The sequence below is a fragment of the Lepisosteus platostomus genome, chromosome 16, assembly GCF_059453375.1.
Source record: "Lepisosteus platostomus isolate fLepPlt1 chromosome 16, fLepPlt1.hap1, whole genome shotgun sequence".
Lineage (NCBI taxonomy): Eukaryota > Metazoa > Chordata > Actinopteri > Semionotiformes > Lepisosteidae > Lepisosteus > Lepisosteus platostomus.
Window position 1 is genome coordinate 979,768 of NC_142626.1, and position 22,233 is coordinate 1,002,000.

General features: G+C 57.8%; 1 protein-coding gene across 2 annotated transcripts in view; it reads right to left on the reverse strand.

Annotated features, from left to right (window-relative positions):
- Nucleotides 1-22,233, reverse strand: part of LOC148646576 (alpha-actinin-3) — a 29,790-nt gene that overhangs the window by 5,780 nt on the left and 1,777 nt on the right. For both annotated transcript variants that reach the window (XR_015927589.1, XM_088608722.1), the window contains exons 2-15: nt 11,279-11,393; nt 10,414-10,533; nt 10,227-10,313; nt 7,755-7,842; nt 7,324-7,402; nt 6,019-6,100; nt 5,132-5,217; nt 4,010-4,102; nt 3,073-3,303; nt 2,127-2,274; nt 1,872-2,022; nt 1,491-1,599; nt 992-1,132; nt 293-475 (exon numbers count right to left, since the gene is read on the reverse strand). Coding sequence is in view for 1 of the 2 variants with exons in the window: in XM_088608722.1 (XP_088464848.1) it covers nt 293-475; nt 992-1,132; nt 1,491-1,599; nt 1,872-2,022; nt 2,127-2,274; nt 3,073-3,303; nt 4,010-4,102; nt 5,132-5,217; nt 6,019-6,100; nt 7,324-7,402; nt 7,755-7,842; nt 10,227-10,313; nt 10,414-10,533; nt 11,279-11,393 (1,713 nt within the window). In the remaining variant the exon portion in view is untranslated. The remainder of the gene's footprint in view (nt 1-292; nt 476-991; nt 1,133-1,490; nt 1,600-1,871; nt 2,023-2,126; nt 2,275-3,072; nt 3,304-4,009; nt 4,103-5,131; nt 5,218-6,018; nt 6,101-7,323; nt 7,403-7,754; nt 7,843-10,226; nt 10,314-10,413; nt 10,534-11,278; nt 11,394-22,233) is intronic.

The following is a 22,233-nucleotide window of genomic DNA, read 5'->3' on the forward strand; positions in this document are numbered from 1 at the left end:
ATGACACGTGACATGACGAGCTGCATTATAAAAAGGCACAGGAACAGTTTTCATTGACCGCGGAAGGCACATGTTAAAAAATAAAGTCCAGTAAGCATATAGTGTACAGTATATAGCGTTTTTTTTTTTCTCATACAATAGAGTGTCTGTTAAATCATGAATGAATCCTGCCCTGTTAGTCCGATAAGCCAAGGGTTTACTGGGCTAACTGGGTGTGACGCCGGTGCTCACCACCGCTGGGATCCCAGCAGCCAGCGCACAGATCAGCAGCGCACAGAGGGCCGGCACTCACCGCCTCCCACTTGTTGCTGATGTCCTGCGAGGAGAGGTTGGTGTAGGGGTTGATGCCGGAGAGCTTGATGCCGTAGGTCTGGGCGATCTTCAGGATCTCGCTGTGGATGCCCATGGTGGCCATGCGCTCCTTGTCGGCCTCGGGCAGGGTGGCCTTGAACTGCTCGTGGGCTGTGATCAGGCTCTACGGTGGGGGGGGGGGTTTGTGAATTATCATCATCAGGAAACCAGTTACGTCTCGATCGACTAAGACATCAAAAGAACAAGCAATGACCAGTACCACCAGATCCATTTTCAAACCACTCGATCCAGTTCAGGGTCGCAGGAAAGCCGGAGCCTATCCCAGCAACCAGCGGGAACGAGGCGGGGTACACCCTGGATGGGACGCCAGTCCGTTGCAGGGCACGCCCACCAGGGCCAGTTTTCCCATAAAACTATGAGCCTCCCAGCACGGCTTTGGACTGGGGGAAGAAACAGGAGCACCCAGCAAAATCCCATGCAAACACGGTGAGAACATGCAAACTCCACACAGACAGCCCCCCCCCCCCGGGAATTGAACCCAGGGCCCTGGCGCTGTGATGCAGCACTGCTGACTCCTGCTGCCCTACTGCAGTATCAGGAAATGAACAGCCTCTTGGCAATTCATGGGGAACGACCGGGGTCTCCTACCCCCGGCTCCCCGTCCTGCCCCCGCCCGTACCTGGATCTCCTCGATGCTGTGCACGATGAACATGTCCTGCAGGTCCTCCATGGCCCCGTCCATCCAGTTGTTGAAGGGCGCCGCCCTCTTGGCGAACTCCAGGTACAGCTGGTCGATCGTCTCCCACAGCTTCTCCACGCGCTGGAACCCACACGGCCCGCAGGGGTCAACAGGACGGCCGACCGTCTCCGCCACCGCCCTGTCCGCCCCGCCGGTGGACCTCACCGATGCCCTTCGGCACCCGTACGGATCCGGCCGACCCATTCTACCGTTTGTAATCGGGACACCCGCGAGCGCTGCGCCCAAGAGCCGATCTAAAATCGGACCATCTGGAGCGATGACGAGGGATAGCGTTCACCCTCTGTTTGGGATCGAAGAGACCGAGTTCCTTCCATGCCTCCACCCCTGCTCCTCTTCTCGTCTCTGGGCTCTCTAAACCAGTGCCAACACGCACGCCGCACTCCTGGCACTACCGGGGCGGCAGGGCCTTGTACAGTACCTCCAGCGCATCTCTCCTCTTCTGGGTGAGGGTGCCTAGATTGTCCCACTGGTCGCAGATGCCCTGGCAGCGGGAATTCACAGTGGCGGCATCGTGGTAGTCCAGTTCGCTGGGTAAGGGCAGAATGCGAGTCAGAGAGAGCTGTCGCCGAGCCGGCCGTTGTCAAGGCAGGCTCCTCCCCCTAGTTACAGCCCCCGCCCCCTGGAATAGAACTGCCTGGGTGTCCCCGCCCCTATTACTGTGACACGCCCACTTGGGGGTTAAGCCACGCCCCTACACCTCCCCTCCCCTCTCTCTACCTCTGTCTCCCCCCCCCTCTTTTCTATTCGTCCTCCCACCCACCCCACTCCCTTCCGGAAGCTTGTTCCCTCCCTCCCTCACTTGAGCTCCTGGGCGATGGCGGCGATCTGCTCCACTCTGTCCTGGTGCGCGGCCAGGTCGCTCTCGAAGGCCTCGTGCTTCCTCATCAGGGCGCGGATCTCCATCAGCGAGGCCGACTCGTAGTCCTTCTGCGACAGCAGTTCCTCCTTACCTGCGGGACAGGCAGCACGCAGGGCGTCGGACACAGAGCCATCGGCGCACCCCCCTGCCCCCCGCCCGCTCCCCGCCCACGCCCCGGCCCGGCCCGGCCCGCACCCCTGGTCCAGGTCTCGTGCAGGGCACACTTCTGCTTGAACTTCTCCGCCAGGTGGTCGAGTCTCTCCAGCCGCCTGATCTCGGTCAGCAGCCACTCCTCGTAGCCCTTCTCCACCTGCTCCAGCCCCTTCCAGGCGTTGGCGATGTCCTGAGAGAGGAGAGGGGGTACGGGGGTAGGGCGTCACTGAGGTCAGAGGTCAACCAGAGGGGGCAGGATCGAGTCACGGAGGTCAACCAGGTGGGTCAGGAGTGAGTCACGGAGGTCAGAGCTGTGTCAGGAGTGAGTCAGAGGTCAGACATCAACCAGGTGGGTCAGGAGTGAGTCAAGGAGGTCAGAGAGGAATCAGGTGAGGCAGGTGTTAGTCGCTGAGGTCAGATGTCAATCAGGTGGGTCAGGAGTGGGGCACACAGGTCAGAGGTCCATCAGGTGGGTCAGGCGTGGGGCACACAGGTCAGAGGTCCATCAGGTGGGTCAGGAGTGGGGCACACAGGTCAGAGGTCCATCAGGTGGGTCAGGAGTGAGTCACAGAGGTCAGGGAGGAATCAGGTGAGGCAGGTGTTAGTCGCTGAGGTCAGACGTCAATCAGATGGGTCAGGTGTGAGTCACTGAGGTCAGAGGTCAACCAGGTGGGTCAGGAGTGGGGCACACAGGTCAGAGCTGTGTCAGGAGTGAATCAGAGGTCAGACGTCAATCAGGTGGGTCAGGAGTGAGTCACAGAGGTCAGGGAGGAATCAGGTGAGGCAGGTGTTAGTCACTGAGGTCAGACGTCAATCAGGTGGGTCAGGCGTGGGGCACACAGGTCAGAGGTCCATCAGGTGGGTCAGGAGTGGGGCACACAGGTCAGAGCTGTGTCAGGAGTGGGGCACACAGGTCAGAGGTCCATCAGGTGGGTCAGACGTGTGGGGCACACAGGTCAGAGGTGATGGGCGGCCCGGGGAGGCGTACCGAGACCATCTTGCCCTCCGAGGGCATGAAGGCGGGCCGGTTGCTGAGGCGCAGCTTGGTCTGCAGGGTGTTGAAGTTGATCTCCAGCTGGCACTTCTCCTGCACGCGGGGCGGCTTGTGGACGCGGCGGTAGTCCCGGAAGTCCTCCAGCTTCTGCTGCATGGCGCGCATGGTCTGCTCCGCCACGCGGTTCTCCAGCCAGGGGATGGTGCGGCGGATCCACTCCAGGAGCTGCAAGCAGAACAGCCATCAGGGGGACGGAGACCCCCAGCGGGAGGAGGGGTCCAGGGAGAAGGGACTGGTGCACGCACTACGACATGCAGCCATCAGGTAGGGGGCGGAGCCTCTCTGAGGGGCAAGGCCAGGTGGGCCACGTCCCAGCCAATCAGAGCGGGCGAAATTGGCCCTGCGCTCTCCAGTTTGGCCAACCCCAGAGCAGGGAGCAGGCCAGCCCAACACGTACTGGCAGAGCCACTGCCATTTGTAATGTAATGTTTCTTTATTAGCCCTATACAATTTCTTGCATTAGGAATTCGTCTTTTCGCAGACCCCAGCTTTTCTCCATGGAGACACAGACACACAGACAGGGAGAGAAGCTGGGGGTCAGAGCACAGGGTCTGCCATTGTACGGCGCCCCTGGAGCAGTTGGGGTGAAGGGCCTTGCTCAGGGGCCCAACGGAGTAGGATTCCTCTGCCGGCCGCGGGATTTGAACCGGCAACCTTCCAGTCACGGGCACAGATCCTGAGCCACTGAGACACCGCTCCGCCCCATTCTAAGGCTCAAGAGGAGATGGCACAGCGCGGGGAACAAGAATTTCTTCTTGCTTAGGAATTTAGAATGGTGGCGCCCACCCCGATCTGAGAGAGGGCCGATGTGTCAGGGCGGTGGGGACAGAGGCCCAGGGAAGGGCCGTGGACCGCCGCCTGTGTCCTTTACCTCGCTGGCCAGCTTCTCGTACTCCTCCATCAGCTTCTCGTTCTCCTGGTTCACGGCCAGCACCTTGCAGATCCTGTTGGCGGCTGTCTCAGCCTGGGGGGAGGAGAGAGAGGGAGACCCGTTAGCCGCTAGCGGCTCGCGCTGCTGAGGACAGGAGCCTCTGCTGCTGCAGAGTCTCAGACAGTAGGACCTGGTCTGGAGTCTCACCAGAGGGACGGTCTCTCGCTCACGGGGAACACAGGGAGTAAGGGGCAGAGCTGGGGCTCCAACTAGGAACCTCCTGGTCTACCAAGACTGGACCTGACCCTCCAGACCAGCTGGCTTCCTGCTCTACTAGGACTGGACCTCCAGACCAGCTGTCCTCCTGGTCTTCCAGGACTGGATCTGAACCTCCAGACCAGCTGTCCTCCTGGTCTAGCAAGACTGGACCTGACCCTCCAGACCAGCTGGCTTCCTGCTCTACTAGGACTGGACCTCCAGACCAGCTGTCCTTCTGGTCTTCCAGGACTGGACCTGAACCTCCAGACCAGCTGGCTTCCTGCTCTACTAGGACTGGACCTCCAGACCAGCTGTCCTCCTGGTCTAGCAAAACTGGACCTGACCCTCCAGACCAGCTGGCTTCCTGCTCTACTAGGACTGGACCTCCAGACCAGCTGTCCTCCTGGTCTATCAAGACTGGACCTGACCCTCCAGACCACCTGGCTTCCTGCTCTACTAGGACTGGACCTCCAGACCAGCTGTCCTTCTGGTCTTCCAGGACTGGACCTGAACCTCCAGACCACCTGGCTTCCTGCTCTACTAGGACTGGACCTCCAGACCAGCTGTCCTCCTGGTCTATCAAGACTGGACCTGACCCTCCAGACCAGCTGGCTTCCTGCTCTACTAGGACTGGACCTCCAGACCAGCTGTCATCCTGGTCTATCAAGACTGGACCTGACCCTCCAGACCAGCTGTCCTCCTGGTCTTCCAGGACTGGACCTGACCCTCCAGACCAGCTGTCCTCCTGGTCTTCCAGGACTGGACCTGAACCAAGGACCAGCTGTCCTCTTCGTCTAACAAGACTGGAGCAGCGGTCTCATGACCACAGCCATTCTGACAGTGAAAGGACTGGACAAATGGTACCTGCTCAGCTCCAGCGAAGGCATGGTAGAAGCAGGACACATAGGTCATGATAGCTTTCTCGTCGGGTTTGGGGGTGTTCACAATATCTGTCAGAGAGCAGAGATACCCACAGTCAACAACACAGCTACAACACAGTACAATCTTAACACTACTCCAGTACTACTCTTAACAGACAGCAAACAACAGAGCTCTGTCTACAGTGAGGCTGTCCCAGACACTGGGGGTCTTACTCACCGTCAGAGCTCTGTCTACAGTGAGGCTGTCCCAGACACCGGGGGTCTTACTCACCGTCAGAGCTCTGTCTACAGTGAGACTGTCCCAGACACCGGGGGTCTTATTCACCGTCAGAGCTCTGTCTACAGTGAGGCTGTCCCAGACACCGGGGGTCTTACTCACCTTCAGAGCTCTGTCTACAGTGAGGCTGTCCCAGACACTGGGGGTCTTACTCACCGTCAGAGCTCTGTCTACAGTGAGGCTGTCCCAGACACCAGGGGTCTTACTCACCGTCAGAGCTCTGTCTACAGTGAGGCTGTCCCAGACACTGGGGGTCTTATTCACTGTCAGAGCTCTGTCTACAGTGAGGCTGTCCCAGACACCGGGGGTCTTATTCACCGTCAGAGCTCTGTCTACAGTGAGGCTGTCCCAGACACCGGGGGTCTTATTCACCGTCAGAGCTCTGTCTACAGTGAGGCTGTCCCAGACACTGGGGGTCTTATTCACTGTCAGAGCTCTGTTTACAGTGAGGCTGTCCCAGACACTGGGGGTCTTATTCACCGTCAGAGCTCTGTCTACAGTGAGGCTGTCCCAGACACTGGGGGGTGTAAATACAGTGTAAATACCAGACCATATAAAGAAATGAGCATCTCTGCTCTGCTCTGCTTCCTCACCTTCTGCGTCAAGCATCTTGGGGATATCCAGGTATTTCTCAGCCACTTCGAAAGCAGTGTTCAGGTTTCCGATAGGGTCATCCTGGACAGACAGTGCGAGAGTGGGGCTGTCACAGACCTGGTGCAGGGTGTGTGTGTGTGCACTCCGCATGCCACTCAGGAAACCTAAACCACACACACACACCCCCCTCAGCTTTTACCCTGATCTCTCTGGGCTCTACTGCGCTGTACTGTGCTTTTACCCTGATCTCACTGGGTTTACTGCACTGTACCTTCGCTTTTACCCTGATCTCGCTGGGCTCTACTGCACTGTACTGTGCTTTTACCCCGATCTCGCTGGGCTCTACTGCACTGTACTGTGCTTTTACCCCGATCTCGCTGGGCTCTACTGCACTGTACTGTGCTTTTACCCCGATCTCCCTGGGCTCTACTGCGCTGTACTGTGCTTTTACCCCGATCTCCCTGGGCTGTACTGCGCTGTACTGTGCTTTTACCCCGATCTTGCTGGGCTCTACTGCGCTGTACTGTGCTTTTACCCTGATCTCGCCGGGCTCTACTGCACTGTACTGTGCTTTTACTCTGATCTCACCGGGCTCTACTGCACTGTACTGTGCTTTTACCCCGATCTCCCTGGGCTCTACTGCGCTGTACTGTGCTTTTACCCCGATCTCGCTGGGCTCTACTGCACTGTACTGTGCTTTTACCCCGATCTCGCTGGGCTCTACTGCACTGTACTGTGCTTTTACCCCGATCTCGCTGGGCTCTACTGCACTGTACTGTGCTTTTACCCCGATCTCCCTGGGCTCTACTGCGCTGTACTGTGCTTTTACCCCGATCTCCCTGGGCTGTACTGCGCTGTACTGTGCTTTTACCCTGATCTCACTGGGCTCTACTGCACTGTACTGTGCTTTTACCCCGATCTCCCTGGGCTCTACTGCGCTGTACTGTGCTTTTACCCCGATCTCCCTGGGCTGTACTGCGCTGTACTGTGCTTTTACCCTGATCTCACTGGGCTCTACTGCGCTGTGCTGTGCTTTTACCCTGATCTCGCTGGGCTCTACTGCGCTGTACTGTGTTTTTACCCCGATCTCACTGGGCTTCACTGCGCTGTACTGTGCTTTTACCCCGATCTCACTGGGCTTCACTGCGCTGTACTGTGCTTTTACCCCGATCTCACTGGGCTTCACTGCGCTGTACTGTGCTTTTACCCCGATCTCACTGGGCTTCACTGCGCTGTACTGTGCTTTTACCCCGATCTCACTGGGCTTCACTGCACTCTGATTTGAACACAGGCTCAGGGGGCACCTTTCTCAGTTTGGAGTAATCGATGAGGTCGGGTCTGTGTCTGTGAATGAGAGCGCACAGCGCCAGGCCGTCCTTCCAGCTGGCTCACGGAGAGGGAGAGAGGGGAACGGAACAGAGCCGTCAGAAGCAGTGAGGAGGAGCAGGTAAGGGAGTGCGGGACTCCGAGACAGGAGGGGAGGGCAGGTGGGAGGCGAACAGCAGCAAGACAGGCAGCAGGAGACAGGGTGGAAGAAAGAGATGCAGAAAGAGAGAGTGATCAGGTTAGAATGGCCATTAAAAATCACTACAGAGATTCTCCGAAAACACGCACAGCAGGAAAGGAACCCCGTGTGAAATTAAAAGGGAGAAAGAAACTGCAGGAACCCCGAATGCTTCCAGCGCCAGAGCTGGGGTGGCGTCTTCCCTGCAGTCGGAGCGCCAGCTGGGCTCACCTGATGTGGAAGTTCTGCACATTGACGTTCCTGTAGGGGGCAGTCTTTCTCTGGCACCATAGCAACAGGCCCTCCTTCGCCGAGGTTTCTGTGTGCAGGGAAAGGGCCGAGAAAGAATGAGGGGAGACGTACAAACGACAGGTGTGCAGTGAGACAGGTCCGGGTGTGTCTGAGTGCCTGTGTCTTTGGATGACAGGTGTGCAGTGAGACAGGTCCGGGTGTGCCTGTGTCTCTGGATGACAGGGGTGCAGTGAGACAGGTCCGGGTGTGTCTGAGTGCCTGTGTCTCTAGATGACAGGTGTGCAGTGAGACAGGTCTGGGTGTGCCTGTGTCTCTGGATGACAGGTGTGCAGTGAGACAGGTCCAGGTGTGCCTGTGTCTCCGGATGACAGGTGTGCAGTGAGACAGGTCCGGGTGTGTCTGAGTGCCTGTGTCTCTAGATGACAGGTGTGCAGTGAGACAGGTCCGGGTGTGCCCGTGTCTCTAGATGACAGGTGTGCAGTGAGACAGGTCCAGGTGTGCCTGTGTCTCTAGATGACAGGTGTGCAGTGAGACAGGTCCAGGTGTGCCTGTGTCTCCGGATGACAGGTGTGCAGTGAGACAGGTCCGGGTGTGTCTGAGTGCCTGTGTCTCTAGATGACAGGTGTGCAGTGAGACAGGTCCGGGTGTGTCTGAGTGCCTGTGTCTCTGGATGACAGGTGTGCAGTGAGACAGGTCCAGGTGTGCCTGTGTCTCTAGATGACAGGTGTGCAGTGAGACAGGTCCGGGTGTGTCTGAGTGCCTGTGTCTCTGGATGACAGGTGTGCAGTGAGACAGGTCCGGGTGTGCCTGTGTCTCTGGATGACAGGGGTGCAGTGAGACAGGTCCGGGTGTGTCTGAGTGCCTGTGTCTCTAGATGACAGGTGTGCAGTGAGACAGGTCCGGGTGTGCCCGTGTCTCTAGATGACAGGTGTGCAGTGAGACAGGTCCAGGTGTGCCTGTGTCTCTAGATGACAGGTGTGCAGTGAGACAGGTCCAGGTGTGCCTGTGTCTCTAGATGACAGGTGTGCAGTGAGACAGGTCCGGGTGTGTCTGAGTGCCTGTGTCTCTGGATGACAGGTGTGCAGTGAGACAGGTCCAGGTGTGCCTGTGTCTCTAGATGACAGGTGTGCAGTGAGACAGGTCCGGGTGTGTCTGAGTGCCTGTGTCTCTGGATGACAGGTGTGCAGTGAGACAGGTCCGGGCGTGTCTGATTGCCTGTGTCTCTAGATGACAGGTGTGCAGTGAGACAGGTCCGGGTGTGTCTGAGTGCCTGTGTCTCTGGATGACAGGTGTGCAGTGAGACAGGTCCGGGTGTGCCTGTGTCTCTGGATGACAGGTGTGCAGTGAGACAGGTCCGGGTGTGTCTGAGTGCCTGTGTCTCCGGATGACAGGTGTGCAGTGAGACAGGTCCGGGTGTGTCTGAGTGCCTGTGTCTCTAGATGACAGGTGTGCAGTGAGACAGGTCCGGGTGTGTCTGAGTGCCTGTGTCTCTGGATGACAGGTGTGCAGTGAGACAGGTCCGGGTGTGTCTGAGTGCCCGTGTCTCTAGATGACAGGTGTGCAGTGAGACAGGTCCGGGTGTGTCTGAGTGCCTGTGTCTCTAGATGACAGGTGTGCAGTGAGACAGGTCCGGGCGTGTCTGATTGCCTGTGTCTCTAGATGACAGGTGTGCAGTGAGACAGGTCCGGGCGTGTCTGATTGCCTGTGTCTCTGGATGACAGGTGTGCAGTGAGACAGGTCCGGGTGTGCCTGTGTCTCTGGATGACAGGTGTGCAGTGAGACAGGTCCAGGTGTGCCTGTGTCTCTAGATGACAGGTGTGCAGTGAGACAGGTCCGGGCGTGTCTGATTGCCTGTGTCTCTGGATGACAGGTGTGCAGTGAGACAGGTCCGGGTGTGTCTGAGTGCCTGTGTCTCTAGATGACAGGTGTGCAGTGAGACAGGTCCAGGTGTGCCTGTGTCTCCGGATGACAGGTGTGCAGTGAGACAGGTCCGGGTGTGTCTGAGTGCCTGTGTCTCTGGATGACAGGTGTGCAGTGAGACAGGTCCGGGTGTGCCTGTGTCTCTGGATGACAGGTGTGCAGTGAGACAGGTCCGGGTGTGTCTGAGTGCCTGTGTCTCCGGATGACAGGTGTGCAGTGAGACAGGTCCGGGTGTGTCTGAGTGCCTGTGTCTCTGGATGACAGGTGTGCAGTGAGACAGGTCCAGGTGTGCCTGTGTCTCTGGATGACAGGTGTGCAGTGAGACAGGTCCGGGTGTGTCTGAGTGCCTGTGTCTCCGGATGACAGGTGTGCAGTGAGACAGGTCCGGGTGTGTCTGAGTGCCTGTGTCTCTGGATGACAGGTGTGCAGTGAGACAGGTCCAGGTGTGCCTGAGTGCCTGTGTCTCTAGATGACAGGTGTGCAGTGAGACAGGTCCGGGTGTGCCTGTACAGGTGCGTCTCTCTCACTGACCCTCCACTGAGATGTCCTGGATGGCGAATCTCAGGATGATAGTCCAGATCATGCCCAGGGTCATCTTTGTGTTGCCATCCACAATCTCTGTAAGGAAGCAGAGATACGGTCATTCAGCCTGCTGTTCCCACCCCAGCCCGAGCCCCCCCGAGCCCCCCCGAGCCCCCAGAGCCGGGGGGCGACTCACCCTCGGCGCCGATGGACACCAGCTTGACCCCCTTGCTGCAGATGAAGTCCAGGGCCTTGTTGACGTTGGCGATCTTGTGGAAGCGCATCTTCCCTTTGTCTGGTTTGGGCAACCTCTCACCTGTTGGCAAATAACACGAAGTTACTATCCCACACTCTGCAGACAGGCAGGCCCACCCTCCCTACCCTTACAGACAGACAGGCAGACAGGCACGCCCTTACAGACAGACAGACAGACAGACAGACAGGCCCACCCTCCCCACCCTTACAGACAGACAGGCAGACAGGCACGCCCTTACAGACAGACAGACAGACAGACAGACAGACAGACCCACCCACCCCACCCTTACAGACAGACAGGCAGACAGGCACGCCCTTACAGACAGACAGACAGACAGACAGACAGACAGACAGGCCCACCCGCCCCACCCTTACAGACAGACAGGCAGACAGGCACGCCCTTACAGACAGACAGACAGACAGACAGACAGACAGACAGACAGGCCCACCCACCCCACCCTTACAGACAGACAGGCAGACAGGCACGCCCTTACAGACAGACAGACAGGCAGACAGGCACGCCCTTACAGACAGACAGACAGACAGGCAGACAGGCAGACAGGCACGCCCTTACAGACAGACAGACAGGCAGGCCCACCCTCCCCACCCTTACAGACAGACAGGCAGACAGGCACGCCCTTACAGACAGGCAGACAGGCAGGCAGGCAGGCACGCCCCACCCTACAGACACAGGCACGCCCTTACACACAGACAGGCACACCCCGCCCTACAGACAGTGTCTTTCCGTGTCAGCCCAGGAGTGTGTCAGCCCAGGCGTGCACCTGTCTGTCAGCTTGTTGACTCACCTGAAATGACCTCCAGCAGCAGCATGAGTTTGAGTCCATTCCGGAAATCCTCCTCAATATTCTCGATCTGAGTGCCGGCTTTGCGCAGGTGAGAGTTACACCAGGCTGTGAAGGTCTGGGAAAGGCGAGAGAGGAGAGGTCAGAGTTCAAAGCTACAAGAGCAGCACAGGTCTCAGTCTTCATCGCAAAAAAACTGGGCCATCTGGCTCATATCCGCCTGTAAATCCCCGGAGGCTGGAAACAGGGAGTGGGCGGAATGAGACCGGAGAGGCAGGTGAAAGCCAGGGACAGGGGTCCGATCCTGCTCCGCGGAGCAGGGAGCACTCCCACTGATCCGGGGGCCGGAATTCAGATGTGATGACTGCATAGCCATGCTTATAGAAGGGAATTCTGGGAAGAAAGCCAATGTTTCGTGTTGTGGTCAGAGAGCAAACTGTGAGAGGGGAGAATCTACAAGCAAGTGGGAGAGAGACAGAGCAGCTGTGTGGAGGAGGTCCTGAGGCTGCAGGGATGATGTCCTAGAGTGTGTACAGTGTGTAGCCTGCAGTGAGGGTGTGCAGGGTGTGTACAGTGTGCAGTGAGGGTGTCTAGGGTGTGTAGAGTGTATAGCCTGCAGTGAGGGTGTGTACAGTGTGCAGTGAGGGTGTGCAGGGTGTGTACAGTGTATATACAGTGTAGTGTGCAGTGAGGGTGTGTACAGTGTGCAGTGAGGGTGTGCAGGGTGTGTACAGTGTGTATACAGTGTAGTGTGCAGTGAGGGTGTGCAGGGTGTGTACAGTGTGTATACAGTGTAGTGTGCAGTGAGGGTGTATACAGTGTGCAGTGAGGGTGTGCAGGGTGTGTACAGTGTAGTGTGCAGTGAGGGTGTGCAGGGTGTGTACAGTGTGTATACAGTGTAGTGTGCAGTGAGGGTGTGCAGGGTGTGTACAGTGTGTATACAGTGTAGTGTGCAGTGAGGGTGTATACAGTGTGCAGTGAGGGTGTGCAGGGTGTGTATACAGTGTAGTGTGCAGTGAGGGTGTGCAGGGTGTGTACAGTGTGTATACAGTGTAGTGTGCAGTGAGGGTGTGCAGGGTGTGTACAGTGTGTATACAGTGTAGTGTGCAGTGAGGGTGTATACAGTGTGCAGTGAAGGTGTGTACAGTGTATAGTGTGCAGTGAGGGTGTATACAGTGTGCAGTGAAGGTGTGTACAGTGTATAGTGTGCAGTGAGGGTGTATACAGTGTGCAGTGAAGGTGTGTACAGTGTATAGTGTGCAGTGAGGGTGTATACAGTGTGCAGTGAGGGTGTGCAGGGTGTGTACAGTGTATAGTGTGCAGTGAGGGTGTGCAGGGTGTGTACAGTGTGTATACAGTGTAGTGTGCAGTGAGGGTGTGTACAGTGTGCAGTGAGGGTGTGCAGGGTGTATACAGTGTGTATACAGTGTAGTGTGCAGTGAGGGTGTGCAGGGTGTGTACAGTGTGTATACAGTGTAGTGTGCAGTGAGGGTGTGCAGGGTGTGTACAGTGTGTATACAGTGTAGTGTGCAGTGAGGGTGTGCAGGGTGTGTACAGTGTGTATACAGTGTAGTGTGCAGTGAGGGTGTATACAGTGTGCAGTGAAGGTGTGTACAGTGTATAGTGTGCAGTGAGGGTGTATACAGTGTGCAGTGAGGGTGTGCAGGGTGTGTACAGTGTATAGTGTGCAGTGAGGGTGTGTACAGTGTGTAGTGTACGTAGTGTGCACAATGTTTGTGTAGTGTACAGTGTGTGTACAGTGTGTAGTGTACGTAGTGTGCACAATGTTTGTGTAGTGTACAGTGTGTGTCTAATGTGTAGTGTGTGTGTGGCGTGTGTGTAGTGTCTGGAATGCTCTTCTCCCTGTAATCTGATGTAGCTGCAAGCAGAGCTCTCAGCACAGGTGACTCCAGGCACGCTTGACCAAATTTAGACAGGCTGCCATCCAGAGCTGGCTGTGAGGCAGGCCAGCCGGCTAAATCCAGCCACGGGACAGCTGAGCCGGCAGGATTCCTGAGCCGGGATCACGCTCCCCGCTCCTCGCCACGCTGGGAGAGATGGGAAATGGGAAATGGGGGGGCTCATTCCGGGATACGCAAAAAATGATCCACATCCTCCTGGATCCTTTGTTTTTCCTCTGTGAACATCAGGAATTCTCCCGCACCAGAACCGCCGGACCAGCTGTCCTCCCGGTCTAACAGAACCAGACCTGAACCACCGGACCAGCTGTCCTCCCGGTCTAACAAGACCGGACCTGAACCACCGGACCAGCTGTCCTCCCGGTCTAACAGAACCGGACCTGAACCACTGGACCGGCTGTCCTCCCGGTCTAACAGAACCGGACCTGAACCACCGGACCGGCTGTCCTCCCGGTCTGACAAGACCGGACCTGAACAACTTGACTAGCCCTGTTCCTGAACCAGAGGTGGCACCCACATTCCTGAAGGCCGGACACCAGGGAGAGTGATCTGGGGTAAACAGGGCACCCCCCTATAATAAGACAGCGAACACCACCAGGTGGGTGTGGCCCAGCAATGAGGCATGAACTGTGACACAGGGAGACACTTCAGTCAATATTATTCTAACCACAGCTCTTCTGGAGCACGACCAATCGACGCAATTTAATCGTAGAATGACACATTCCCCATACACAGGAATTTAAAATACACCAACACTGTCCCAGACACTGGGGTCTTATTCACTGTCAGAGCTCTGTCTACAGTGAGGCTGTCCCAGACACTGGGGGTCTTATTCACTGTCAGAGCTCTGTCTACAGTGAGGCTGTCCCAGACACTGGGGGTCTTACTCACCGTCAGAGCTCTGTCTACAATGAGGCTGTCCCAGACACTGGGGGTCTTACTCACCGTCAGAGCTCTGTCTACAATGAGGCTGTCCCAGACACTGGGGGTCTTATCCACCGTCAGAGCTCTGTCTACAGTGAGGCTGTCCCAGACACCGGGGGTCTTACTCACCGTCAGAGCTCTGTCTACAGTGAGGCTGTCCCAGACACCGGGGGTCTTACTCACCGTCAGAGCTCTGTCTACAGTGAGGCTGTCCCAGACACTGGGGGTCTTACTCACTGTCAGAGCTCTGTCTACAGTGAGGCTGTCCCAGACACTGGGGGTCTTACTCACTGTCAGAGCTCTGTCTACAGTGAGGCTGTCCCAGACACTGGGAGGATTATTCAGGGAAGTAACTGTATCACCAGTAAAACACTGTCCTGTGCACGACAGCGCAGGTTGGGGGATTTGGAGGTCAGGATGTTAGGGACCCCAGGGAGAATGAGTTCAGGGATTAGCACCTGTTGCAGGAATTCCGCTGCATATTAACAACCCCTGAGGGCTGGAATGTGCCCGGCGTGCCACCTGCTCCCTGCCCATTGTGTGAGGAGAGGACTGAGCCCTTCACTGGGAGATGAGTCATCCTCCCCCTGCCCGCGCCAGCGTCGTCACAGGAACCGCCAGGCTCCGATCCCGGAGCGCACGTGGGGGCGATTAACTGAGGAACGGGAGGGAAAACAGAGCCAGGTCCATCCCGCCCAGCTGCTCCCAATCACGGTCACTGACACGGCTCCCAGTGGGGTCCGAGTCTCCCCTGCCCACGAGCCAGGCGGCTCCAGCCAATCCCACTGCGTCTCACCACTATTCCAAGTGCTCACAGGGCTCTCAGATGTTGTTTTCCTGAGTGAACCATCGGCAGTGTCCGGCTCCCATCCCAGGACACTCTCCTTTCCACAAGATCCTTGATTACCAGCCACTGTTTTCTCCACACCTGTCAGCGTTGCCAGAGAGAAATCCTGCATCTTTTCCTGCTTCCCGAACAGCATTCCCCGCTGCCCCTTCTCATCAACCAGCATGGGGTTCGGGCTCTACCATCTTACCCACTGGCACGCGCGTGGAAGTGCATTTAAAACGGCAAACAGGGAGAAACAGTTGTTCCTGTACACAAGGAGTGGTGGGAGTGTGGAACAAGCAGCTCAGCCCTGCGATCGGAAGCCGCTGGCTTCTTCCCGGAAACAGCTGGCTGAGATTCCCGGATCGATCGGCGACCAGACAGGGCTGACGGTCTCCTGTCCGGGCTGGAGACCCTCCCGGCCCCCTCTGTCCGATCTATCTCGGCCGGAGCCAACAGACGGAGCTGGCTGGGGCCTGCCCGAGAACGGCAGATCCCCGGAACGAATCGGTGGTGCGATTCCGACCAGGAGCAGGGCTTTCCGGACAGCTCCATTTCCGTTACTGTCTGTGTGGAGTCTGCATGTTCTCCCTGGGTTCGCAAGGCTCTCCTCCACATGCTCCGGCGTCCTCCCACAGTCCGAAGACACGCTGGGAGGTTCACTGGCTGCTGGGGAAACTGGCCCAGGTGAGTGCGTCAGTGTGCTGCCCTGTGGTGGGCTGGCGTCCCGCCCAGGGGGTACCCCGCCTTGCGCCCATCGCGTGTCGGGAATGCTTTTCTTGTCCCGCGGATATATCCAGTCACACCGCACCCCTCAGCCCCCACGAGATCCACCCCCCCCTCTCCCTCACCTGTCCCAGCGCAGCAAGCGCAGCCGAACTGGAGAAGGTCACCCCTGCGCTCCACTGCCATGTAAGGGGGCATACCCAAAATACTGGGGCTCCTGGGGGGGAAATCGCTCAGGAACCCCGTCTTGGGACCAAGACCTCCACATTCACACGTCCTGCACTAAGCTCTTGGCCTGCAGGGCTGTTCTAACAGTAATGAGCACTGAGGATTACACCGTACAGTGTCGAGAACAGAACTCTGAGCAGGGGGGCACCAGCGCCGATCACCCCACCCTCTCGGCACCCCAGATCCACACAGAAACGTACACTGGCCAGGCTGGCCTTGAGGAAAAACACCACACAGCCTTCCTGGGAGCTCAGAGCTGCCTGAGCTGGTGCAGGAGACCTGCGGGCCTGTGCTGCTGCTGCTGCTGCTCCTGCTGGCCCTGTTCAGCTCCCTCACTGCACAAACGAGTGGCTTGTCTGCAAAACGTGCAACTCTTCTTTTCCTGCCCAGAGCTATGGAATTTTATGCTGCTTCTCATCCGCGTCTGTAAGACCGGGAAAGAGTCACACAGGTCACGTTCGTCCTGTTGCCAAGGCGGTTAGGGGTTCGAATGAGTAACTGAGAGTCTGCCTGGAACACTGGACACTAGCAGCTGTGAGTGTGTGGGGCTCCAGGAGCAGGACTAGGGATACCCGCAGGAGAGACAAAGACCCCCCAGGACCAGGACTGTGGACCCACACAGGAGAGACAGCACCCCTCTCAGGACCAGGACTGGGGACCCCTGTGTTCCCAGTTGTAAGGACACCCTCTTAAAGTAATGTGACCCACCAGATCCTCCCAGTGCTGACCCCCAGTGACCCCCTGGAGCAGCTCTCTGACTCGCGACGTCAGCCCAGTCTCCGAGAGTCACTCGGAGCAAAGGAGTCAGCAGAGTAATTATTCTGGGAGCTGCAATGTGGCTCAATCCGGCCAGAGAGGACAACATACAGGGTCATCCTGATTTATAGGCGACCGAGTCCAGAGTGTTGACGGACAGCCGCAGGCTTCCAGTTCTGGGGTGGGGTAGGGTCTGCAGTTCTGGCCGTCTCCACAAGGTGGCAGAGGTGAAAGTGGGGAGTCGGAGTGGGATCATATCGATCAATACCGATAGGCGATAGGTGACGCTCCTGCATGGCTGGGACCCGCTGTGACTGCCTTGCAGGGTTTCGAAGTGACGTCTGGGGCAATGTTAAACTGGGCGGAGGAGTACCGCAACACATTTTCTCCATATGCGTCAGGCCACTTAATGTAATTTAAAAAAAAAATCAAAACTAATCTTGTGTAGATCTTCACAAAATAGTTTATCTAATCTGTACTGTGCTTTTACCCTGATCTCGCTGGGCTCTACTGTGCTGGACTGTGCTTTTACCCTGATCTCACTGGGCTCTACTGCACTGTACTGTGCTTTTACCCTGATCTCACTGGGCTCTACTGCACTGTACTGTGCTTTTACCCTGATCTCACTGGGCTCTGCTGTCCTCTAACTGTGCTTTTACCCTGATCTCACTGGGCTCTACTGCACTGTACTGTGCTTTTACCCTGATCTCACTGGGCTCTACTGCACTGTACTGTGCTTTTACCCTGATCTCACTGGGCTCTGCTGTCCTCTAACTGTGCTTTTACCCTGATCTCACTGGGCTCTCCTGCACTGTACTGTGCTTTTACCCTGATCTCACTGGGCTCTCCTGCACTGTACTGTGCTTTTACCCTGATCTCACTGGGCTCTACTGCACTGTACTGTGCTTTTACCCTGGTCTCACTGGGCTCTACTGCGCTGTACTGTGCTTTTACCCTGGTCTCACTGGGCTCTACTGCGCTGTACTGTGCTTTTACCCCGATCTCACTGGGCTCTACTGCGCTGGACTGTGCTTTTACCCCGATCTCACTGGGCTCTACTGCACTGTATTGTGCTTTTACCCTGGTCTCACTGGCCTCTAACCACTATTAATTATTAACTCATTTGGCCGACACTTTCATACAAAGCAGTTTACATCTGTTCACTCTTCCACACAAGGTTCTGGAGAGTACCTTGGCGCCTCTCCTGGGATTTGAACCCGAAACCCCCCAGTCGGGAGGCCGGAGCCCTGACTGCGCCTGACCCAGCGCCCCGGTCCGTCACCCCTCCCCTCCGGCGCACCGACCTCCCGGGCCTTCGAATCCGCGGCCCGGGCCGGTTCTCCGGACCAGAACCGGCCGTCCCCTCCACCCCCGTGAAGACACACACGTAACAATCGCTCCGCCATCTGTGTCCTCCCCCCCCCATCAAGCTCCCTGCTCCTCCAAAATACCTGCATGAGCTCACGCCCCCCACCCCCTCCCCCCGCGTGCCCCAGCAGTTTATAGACACTGCCCTATAAGGACAGGGCATCTAGAATAGCAGCTGCCACCCGATCGGCCCTCCCTGCACACCGACACCCCGGAGGAACTGGAGGGCTCCGATCCTGAGCCCGGCCCGGCGCTCAGCGCGACCCAGGTGCCCGAAATCGTCCAGGGCGTCGGGACTTCCTCGGTGAACCGCGAACCAGGAAGGGCGGGTGGAAACGAAGGCGGAAGTGGGAGCTACGTGGAGACGGACTTCTTGACACTAAGGGTGGTGGGAGAGTGGAACGAGCCGCCCAGCCGCTCTGCTGAAGCCCATACTGTGGTTGCCCTCAAGGCGGACCTAGATGAGACCCTGGGATCAGTTCAACACTCTCGCCCAAACAGAGTTGCTGTGCCGATTCAGGCGCAGAGAGTGGACCCATCAAAGCAGTATCCAGTATTTTAGCGCTGGTCGATGTTCTTGTAAAACCCCGTGATCACGAAAGCATCTGTCCCCACTTTCCCTCGTTGCCTTTTTTCTGCTGCTGCTCTCCTACCTCCTCCTGCCTCTCCTAGTCCAACAGGGTCGCTCCTGTTGCTCCAAGTGGCCCCATGCCTCTGTGTCCCGCCCCCTCAGCCAACAGTTGTGCCACCCTCACCTCTGACCCCTCACCCCTGACCCCCCGACCCCGGCTCGTGTCAGGTTTCAGAGGGTCGGAAAGGCCAGGTTATACAGGGCAGTCAGAATGGGAGATATCTTCATATGGGGCAACCCAAAAATACACAGGTGTCACCAGTTTGGGCTTTTCCAGGACAGGCCACTTCTGGGAATGAGGAATTGTCTCCTTCCACTGCGTTACTTCCTGAACGGATATTCCTGCTCAGGGTTAGGGCAACTCGTATCCCGTCCTGGAAACACAAGGGGCAGGCGACCCCACTCCCCGACCGGGGCGTCAGTCCACGGTGGGGTGGACACATCTACAGAGCCCGCAAGTGGCCCGGTGACGACCCACACGCACGCGGGGAGAACGTGCAAGCTCCACACACAGGGTGGGCTCGAACCCGCGAGGCAGAAGCGCCCCCCAGCCGCGGCACGTGACACTTAAATCACGCCACTGGGACGAGCCAGGAAGATCGGAATGACAAAGAACGGACTAGCCCAGAACGTCTGATCCTTATCCACGCCCGACAGTGGACACTCGGAGGACTCCGGGGGAAACGTTTCCGAAGCTGGAGCTCTCTCGCCCCGCTGGGCTCACACTGACACACGAGCGCGGAGCTGCCGGCAAACGCCAGGGTCAGCGGTCCGGCTCAGGTCCAGATCCAGCTGGGATCCCGCCGGGCTGAGCCTCTGCCGGAGCAGTGGAGGAGGCCAGTGGGGACCCCTCCCCCCCACCCCACACCATTCCGCCGCCAGATCCCACCTGCGCCCGCCCGCCTTCGGTGACTCTCCCTCTCGGAGCCGATCGCCTGGATCCCTCGATCCCAGAGCCCTCGCAGCGTCTACTGGGCCGAGGCCCTGCTTATTAGCCACAGAGAAATCGGCAGGCAACAGAAACTGTGAGCAGTCTAGTTACATCACTAATTGCGTGGAAGCAGCCCAAGCGCCAAGACATTCGGTCTGAAATCGAACCAGCTAAGCTGGAACTGCAAACTGGTCACCGAGGGCCGACCCAGATCACGGTCCGGTTGAAAACAGGGCGTACAGACTATATACAAGCTGGTCTGTCTGAAGAACCGACGACCACTCTAGGACATCGGTACATACGCCAACAAATACTTCCTTTCTGACTCCTGACCCATCCCTCCCTCCCTTCGCTGTTCCAACCACTAGTTCAGCCACTGACTTGATCAATTACTTCATTGATCGTGAATCGCTTAATCGCTGCTGCCACCAAACATGACTTGGGGATCATGGGGACAGAAAGACTGGCAGTGACCCCCCCACGCTGTGGGGCAGAGAGGCCAGCTCCAGCCCCAGCTGGTTCTCCAGATCTAGCCAAATCGGAGCCCAGACCTGCTGGGAGAAGCTGTTCAACTACAGCTAAGCCAGTGATGAGTTAACGAGGTCATCAGGAACCTGTGTCCCACTTTTCTAAACTGGCTCTTCCAGGCACATCCTCAAGCAAACGTTTTAGATCACGGAAATAACCCACTCATGTCCTGTTTCAAGTACCTCTAACAGGCTGGAAAACTGCACTGGGGTGTCCAGTGGGGACAGGGTTGGGGCTCACACTGCACTGGGGTGTCCAGTGGGGACAGGGTTGGGGCTCACACTGCACTGGGGTGTCCAGTGGGGTCAGGGCTGGGGCTCACACTGCACTGGGGTGTCCAGTGGGGTCACACTGCACTGAGGTGTCCAGTGGGGTCAGTACTGGGGGTCACACTACACTGGGGTGTCCAGTGGGGTCAGCGCTGGGGGTCACACTGCACTGGGGTGTCCAGTGGGGGTCAGTGCTGGGGGTCACACTGCACTGGGGTGTCCAGTGGGGGTCAGTGCTGGGGGTCACACTGCACTGGGGTGTCCAGTGGGGGTCAGTGCTGGGGGTCACACTGCACTGGGGTGTCCAGTGGGGTCAGCGGTGGGGGTCACACTGCACTGGGGTGTCCAGTGGGGTCAGTGCTGGGGGTCACACTGCACTGGGGTGTCCAGTGGGGTCAGTGCTGGGGGTCACACTGCACTGGGGTGTCCAGTGGGGTCAGGGCTGGGGGTCACACTGCACTGGGGTGTCCAGTGGGGTCAGGGCTGGGGGGGTCACACTGCACTGGGGTGTCCAGTGGGGTCAGCGGTGGGGGTCACACTGCACTGGGGTGTCCAGTGGGGTCAGTGCTGGGGGTCACACTGCACTGGGGTGTCCAGTGGGGTCAGTGCTGGGGGTCACACTGCACTGGGGTGTCCAGTGGGGTCAGGGCTGGGGGTCACACTGCACTGGGGTGTCCGGTGGGGGTCAGTGCTGGGGGTCACACTGCACTGATGTTAAATACACAGAATTGATCGCTCGCTCCTGCCAGAGAACAGGGTGGACTAATCAACCCGATCGAAATTCCGGGTAGCGCCGGGGCTCACACCTGTAACCTGCCTGACGATTCTGACCTTTCACCCCCCACCCCCAAACCCACATCTGTCCAAGCAGCCCTGGTGTCTGCAGGGGTCGCCCCCTTCACACGCCAGTGACTGGCCTGTGCTTTTCAAAGTCCCCCGAGTCGGAGCAGACGCCACACACGAGGAGGATGTTCGCCAAGCCGTGCCCGGCTCTTTCTCCTAGAGACCGGGCGCTCGCTCACTCCGCCATGAGCGGAGCCAGGGCGACCAGCGTGTCGGGAGAGGCTGGAGGAGTTCTCCGCGTGCCTCCGATAAAAGAAAGGTGGAAGAGAAGCCGGGAAACTGAAAAACGACTGGGAAGGAGGAAGACGGGAGACCGCTGGAAGGTCTCGGTGGACACTGCCTGCCCGAGACGCGCAGGTGACGCGGAGCGGTGCAGCTCTAAAACTCGCTCTGCTGCTGCCGGACAGGCGCTCGGCCGGCCGGAGCGACGCGTGACGCCGCCGATATTTGCAAGGAGTGACATCATTCCCCCCACCGCCGCGGGCACGCGTGTTGATTACAAGTGTTTAATTACAGCGGATTAAAGAGAAAGTGTTTTTTTTTGGTAAATAATATCGGGCAGACGTCATGGAGGCGGAGAGGAAGCGCGGAGGGCGAGGGGTGGGTATTTTTAGAAGATGATTCTATTTGCGTCGGACGCCCCCCCCTCCTCTCCTCTCGGCCTGTCCCAGACCCCCCGGCAGCCCCGGGTTCTAGAGGCGTGGCTGTACTCTGCGAGCGAGCTCGATACGGGTCTGGACAGTGCTGTATGATCAGCAGTACGGACGGGTCCCACTGAGCACCGTGTGTGCTCCAGCTTGTCCTTCTCCTCTCCCTCTCTCCCAGACTCCTCTTTCTGATCTAGACTCTCTCCCCGACTCCTCTTTCTGGACCAGACTCCTGTCCCAGACTCCTGTCTCTCTCCCAGACTCCTCTTTCTGATCCAGACTCCTCTCTCTGCTCTGATCTAGCCTCTCTCTCTGGTCTCTGGGAGTCTCTCGCTCCCTCTCTCTCCCATCTGTCCGGG